Below are 5,883 nucleotides of genomic sequence, written 5' to 3' on the forward strand. Positions count from 1 at the left end.
GCTGCTCCCAGTAGGGCTTGCAGCATCCCAGCTGCCTGCTGGGAGCAGCCCAGGCTCCCAGCTGGCAGCAGCTACCCAGAGCTGGGGCCAGCTGCAGCCGGGAGGCTGCAAACAGCTGCGCCAGGCTCTGGAGCCCAAGCATCAGCTCTACTGGCGTGTGCATGCACGCCTTGAAGCAGGCAGTGGTGGAGGAGCCTGAGGCAGCACAACTTCGGTCTCTTCTTGACTCATTCCCGCCACAGAGCTGGTGATTGGGCTCTGGAGCCCAGCATAGCTGTTTGTAACCAGCCTGGGCTCTGGGCAGCTGCAGCAAGCAGCTGGCAGGCTGCAAACAGCTGTGCCGGGCTCCACAGCTCTGGCATCAGCTCCATGCTGGCGGTGACTGCATGTGCACCTCGGAGGGAGGCGGCGGCGGCACTGCTCTGCTGTCTGCCCTGAGCTGTGCGCACAGTCACCGCCAGCATGCAGCTGATGCCGGAGCTGTGGAGCCTGGCACAGCTGTCTGCAGCCTGCTTGCTGCAGCTGTCCAGAGCCCAGGCTGGCTACAAACATCTGTGCCGGGCTCCAGAGCCCAATCACTAGCTCTGTGCCGGGAGCAGGGGAGGGACCGGGGTTGTGCTGCCTCAGGCCCCTCCCCCACTGCCTGCTTCAAGGCGCGCATGCACACGCTGGTACAGAGCTTATGTCTGGGCTCTGGAGCCCAGTGCAGCTGTGTGTAGTCTCCCGGCTGCAGCCGGCCCCGGCTCTCTGTAGCTGCTGCCAATCATGGAGCCTAGGCTGCTTGCAGCCTCCCAGCTGCTTGCTGGGAGCAGCCCGGGCTCCGTTGCTAGCAGCAGCTACCCAGAGCTCGGGCTGGCCATGACGTTCTGGGCAAAATGGCATTGTGTGCCATGCTTAGCATGCGTGCAAGGGGTTGCTGACCCCTGGACTACATACATGCACTGGGTAGGATATAAAACTCAGCTGAGCTGCTTGAATACTGTTGTAACTGCTGAAGCCTGTAGAGATGAGCACTGAACATAGTGGAACAAAACGAACTGAAAAGTTGAAAATAATGAATTCAAGAATTTTTAACTGAGCCATACTCCAAATGTGTGAGAGGGATGGGGAAGGAGCATTTCAGTGCTTCAAAAATCTAGCGGTTCATAGGGTTCTACTGAAAATGGTCTCAAATTTGTCTACAGATGCAGCAAATTACTACTACATAATATTATTGAGATCTGGAGCTGAAAATATAGTAGCAACTCCCTTAGCAAGTACTGCAAGTTCCCTAAATGGAGATGCTCTTATTTTTACTACAACTTTTACTTTGTAAGTATGAAGAAACCATTTCAGAACTCTACTGATGAGTATTTTGACCTAGCTTACAATCTTGACCTTTTTTCTAAAAAATATCTCATTCTGCAAACAGCTATTGGGTTTTGTGGGATAAGTGTTTTCTGCTTCTAATAATATCCTTAGTAACCATTTCTTCTCAGAAATGCAATTTAGATTTATTCTACAATCTATCAGCTACTCTCACCTTCTCCATTCATTCTCTTTTGGAACACCTGCAATGGCAGACAGGTTATTCTCCCCAAGGTGTCCTCTGATGTTGGAATTCTGTGTAGCCTTTTATTGCAGGTGTCTTGAAAGATCACGATGTTCTGAACTAAAAAGATATTAAAGTATCTTCAGATTGTTAGGAATGCCTAACCTGAAGACTTACGAGTTTAGTGGTCTCCTTGGGATGGGGTATAGACCATTTTGAAAATGAATAAAATCAAGTCCTAAATGTGTCTGGGGAGTTGTGCATGGCACTAATGCTGTGTTAGCAGATAACAACAAAAATTGTTGTCAGTTGACACAAATTTTGGATTGTGGGATGAGGATCTGCATGTTGTCCTGTTTATAGGTAACTGGGTGTGTTCAGGATTTTTTTTTATTTGTTTTGTTTTTCTCCTTGATTTGTGAGTTCTGGAATCTAGTTTGAGGTAGCAATATACTAATATCTCAGAATACACTAACGTTGCTTATGCTTGGCCAGAGGGGGTCACACTTCTTGAAACAGACTCAGTATAGGTAAACATATTATGTAAGAAGTGACACTTGCCTGAAAGGATAGGCCATGGCTCACACAGACGCGTGCACGCGCGCACACAAATATCTTCTCATACACATGATCTTTATAAGTTTTGGTAAATCTATTGTAGATGTTCCTTTCAGAGTAAAAAGCTACTGTTAACTACTGTTCCTCTCTTTTAAAAGAACTAATTTTAAAATATTATCTCTGGTATTAAGGCATCATTCCATATCTAACTCGTGTCCTCTTTTTTGTTATAGGCAAGATGTATCCAGTGACTTTGAAATAAACATAGAAGTTTACAGTTTGGTATGTACATGTCTTTTTATTAAGAGGGCACTTGAATTTATGTACTCCTTAATTCTCAAATATTTCTTGGTTTTACAGGTTCAGAGGAAAGAGAGCACAGGAATTGAGAAGAGAAAGAAGACAAATAAATCTAAGGTAAATGAAAATGAGAATTGCTATACTTGAGTTCAACAGAAGCTAGACTTAGATCCAAAACAAAGGGAAAATGGAGCGTGCAGCGATTCTAATTCTGAAAATGGAGAGATCAGATGCAATTACAAGTTATGTGGTATTGCCCTGGCTACTGAAATTTCAAATGTTGCTTTTCTCTTCTAGCAATTCTGCAAAGTGCCATGCATTCCAAACTTTCGTCTAGCACAAGATATTTATGCCTCCTTGGTAATGATTCTTGGTGTACTCATTCCCTTTGCTATTTGATTTTCATTCTCAAAATAGAAATTGTATGCTAGTACCCTATACAGTGGCCAAATTGAAAAGTTTCCATTAACCATGTAATAGTAGAAAGAGAATGTTGCCTCTAAATACAGAGAAGACAGTTGCTGTATTTACTTGACTATAAGGTGACCAACCCAATAATTAGATTCCATGTGTGGGGAAAAATAAGACACATTTGTTATAATTACACCTGAAAAATTTTATTAGAGGGTTGTCTTGAATTTGTCCACTTTTTTTTCTACTGCTACAGCAGGGGAAATAGTGGCTGGGGGTTCAGATGGCCCCTTGCTCTGTCACCCCCTTCCCCTCCCCTCCCAGTCTCTCTGCAGCTCTCTTCCCCCACCCCACCTTTACTGTCAGCCCCTGCTCAGGCTCTGTTCCTTCTCCATGCACAATGTGAAAGTGAGCTGCTTGTGACAGTAAGGACAGAAGGAAGGGCAGAAGTTGCAGAGGACAAGTGGAGGAGGGCAGGAGACTGCTCTGGGTCTGATTCTAGCAGTTGCCTGACCCCAGCAGTAGTTGCCTAATCCTCCCAGCCATCTGATTCCATTGCCCCACCCCCACATTTTCCCTTATCTTGGTTTCCTTGACTGAGCACATGTTGCTTCTTGCAGTGGTTTAATGATAATGAATGCATTTTAATGGGGGCGGTTTGCTGATATGAAAATACAAGACGGGGTCCTTTTCCCCATGATGATCTGGGAATGGGGGGAGCAGGGAGTGACAGCTCGTCTTGTATTCAAGTCAATACAGTAGGACTTTTACTGCTATAACTTTTGTAGCAAATTATTGCAGCTGTTATAGAGTGCTTCTAGTACAGGTTACAGGCATATCCACTTTTGTAAAACATTGTTGCCCTGTTAACTTTTTCGGGCCTCCATCTTGGTTTATTCTCTTCTGGAGCTTGGTAAACTGGGCTTGCTCTTCCAGTACACAGTGTGGTGGTATATTTTATGCCATTTTTTTTTTTCTTGGGTTGGCAAAATTTTCACGTGTGTGTGGGAAGGGGTATCTTGGTTCTCTTAGCGAAAAGTCAATATCTTGAAGCTGAACGAAATAATCTTTCAAACTGTGATCTGTTAATGCATGCTAGAATTAGACCTACAGGCCTCTGTGGGTGAGAGCACTAGGCAATGCAAGTGCAACATAAGGCCTGATCCACCAGGTTTACAAACCAAGTAGAGAGAAGTATATAGAAAAAGTGGCCAGATATGCACAACTGGAACACTTTAGAGTACGTAAATAAATATCTAAGCCTTCATAAAACATTACCTCCTTGGCTTTGTTTGACTTTAAGTAGTAAATTAGGCTTCTGAAAGGTTTGCTTGAGCTCAATTCTTAATGCAATTATTGGCGCTCATATACAAAGAAATCCAATAGCTCCTCCTCTCCCCCCTGCTTTAAACATCCACTTTTCTCTCAGATAAAGATGAACTTTTGAGACTACTTATGTAGAACATGAAGTTCCCCCTTGAAAATGGATACCTACCTGGTTCTGCAGCTCCTTAGTTTTCACTTTCTGCTGATGAACCTGGTGATGGTGAGAAAATGAATAGACATCATAAAACCAAGTTTTTTTGCTTTTATTCCTTTTATGGAAGTAATCACTTGTTGAAGGTAAATTATAAATGCAGTATAAACTGCTGACTTCGAACACACAGAGTTATATTTGTAACTTGACACGATGAAAAGATTTGTGGGTGTTGACACAACCCAAATTGCCAGAACAGAGAAGAGTGCCTTGTTCATTTTAAGTGCTGAACATACTGTAGAAACAATGGAAATATTTCTTGCACAATTTACATGTAAATAGAGGCTGAATATTGGTTTTGAACCACCTGTAGTTTGTACCCAGTTAGTGGTTAGTTTTGTGTTGCTAATGGTGCAAATGTATGTTTGTTGTACTCTGAATAGGTGTTTCTTGAGCTTTTATAGTTCATAAAATACTCTAGTGGAATTATTCAGTTTATAACTTAGTCCAGGAAAACAAATCTAGTTGATTTATAACAAGAATTATCCACCACTCAGATTGCTTTATACAAGAAAATTTGAATGGCATTTTGGTCATGGATACATTTCATGTAAATATAAATGAAATGTACTTGGTTGTCATGCTATCATCTTGTTTTTCATAGGTTATTACTCCAAAGAGATTATTGACATCTATTACCTCTGTAAGTATGAATGTAATACCCTACTGACTACTTTAAATTGTTTCAACAAGCTATGTTGTACATGCTAAGCAAAACTATGTCCACATCGGACATCTTGCGTGTCTCCTTTTAAAAGTCTAAATTATTCTCTTTACAACCAAGCATTTTCATTATAAGCTTAATAGCTACCTAAGCAATCTAAATATATCCCTGATGCTAGAATGGATAAATTAATATACATTCTTAGTTTTATTAGTGGTTTTCTTGTATGTATTTTCCCTAAATGCTGTCTCTTTTTTTTTTTCCCCCCCCCAAGAAAAGCACACTTCTTACCCCAGGTAAGCAAAACCTAAACTACTTGGGGGAGTATTCAAAACTCAGTGGCAAAAGCAATTAAAATCTCTAGATAGGATTGTCTTGTGCTTGATCACAGGCTAGATCTTTCTTTGATGTGATTTATGGAGCAATGCCAACTTAATAGTTTGGGTTCATGTTTACCATTTTATGTAGCTGATCATACTTGTTCATTCCTGACCTGTTAGATATTTGTAGCACTCATGTCTTTCTTGGGAAAACATGTTCGAGGTATCTTAGGTTAAAGCAGAATGGTAACTGTCTACCGAGATCTCAAATGCAATCGCTCATTTTGTAACAGTCTTCACTGAGTAAAAATTTTAACTTATTGAGGCTCTTGGTATCTCTCTTACGTGAATTTTTTTTTTTTTCAGTGTATGTGGTGTTGGCACACTCTCAATTTATATTTTTTTACTTTTGAGAGAAAGGTGGCTTGAATTATAAATGGGCTGTGCCCTTGTTCTTTAGGCTCCACTGAAGAGTAGAGTTGCCCAAAGTAGTTTTGAAATGGGTTTACTCAGAAATTGCATAGCTGGAAGAGCAGAGTTCCAAGTGAGCTACATTTTACTT

General features: G+C 41.8%; 1 protein-coding gene across 2 annotated transcripts in view; it reads left to right on the forward strand.

The window, feature by feature from the left end:
- The window catches only part of ANLN (anillin actin binding protein), a 64,164-nt gene that overhangs the window by 40,938 nt on the left and 17,343 nt on the right, over positions 1 to 5,883 (forward strand). For both annotated transcript variants that reach the window (XM_019509053.1, XM_019509054.1), the window contains exons 14-17: positions 1,185 to 1,311; positions 2,323 to 2,506; positions 4,942 to 4,980; positions 5,276 to 5,297. In XM_019509053.1, the coding sequence (XP_019364598.1) occupies positions 1,185 to 1,311; positions 2,323 to 2,506; positions 4,942 to 4,980; positions 5,276 to 5,297 (372 nt within the window). The remainder of the gene's footprint in view (positions 1 to 1,184; positions 1,312 to 2,322; positions 2,507 to 4,941; positions 4,981 to 5,275; positions 5,298 to 5,883) is intronic.

Source organism: Gavialis gangeticus, unplaced genomic scaffold (assembly GCF_001723915.1).
Source record: "Gavialis gangeticus isolate Ggan-Ray unplaced genomic scaffold, GavGan_comp1, whole genome shotgun sequence".
In the NCBI taxonomy this organism is placed as follows: Eukaryota; Metazoa; Chordata; order Crocodylia; family Gavialidae; genus Gavialis; species Gavialis gangeticus.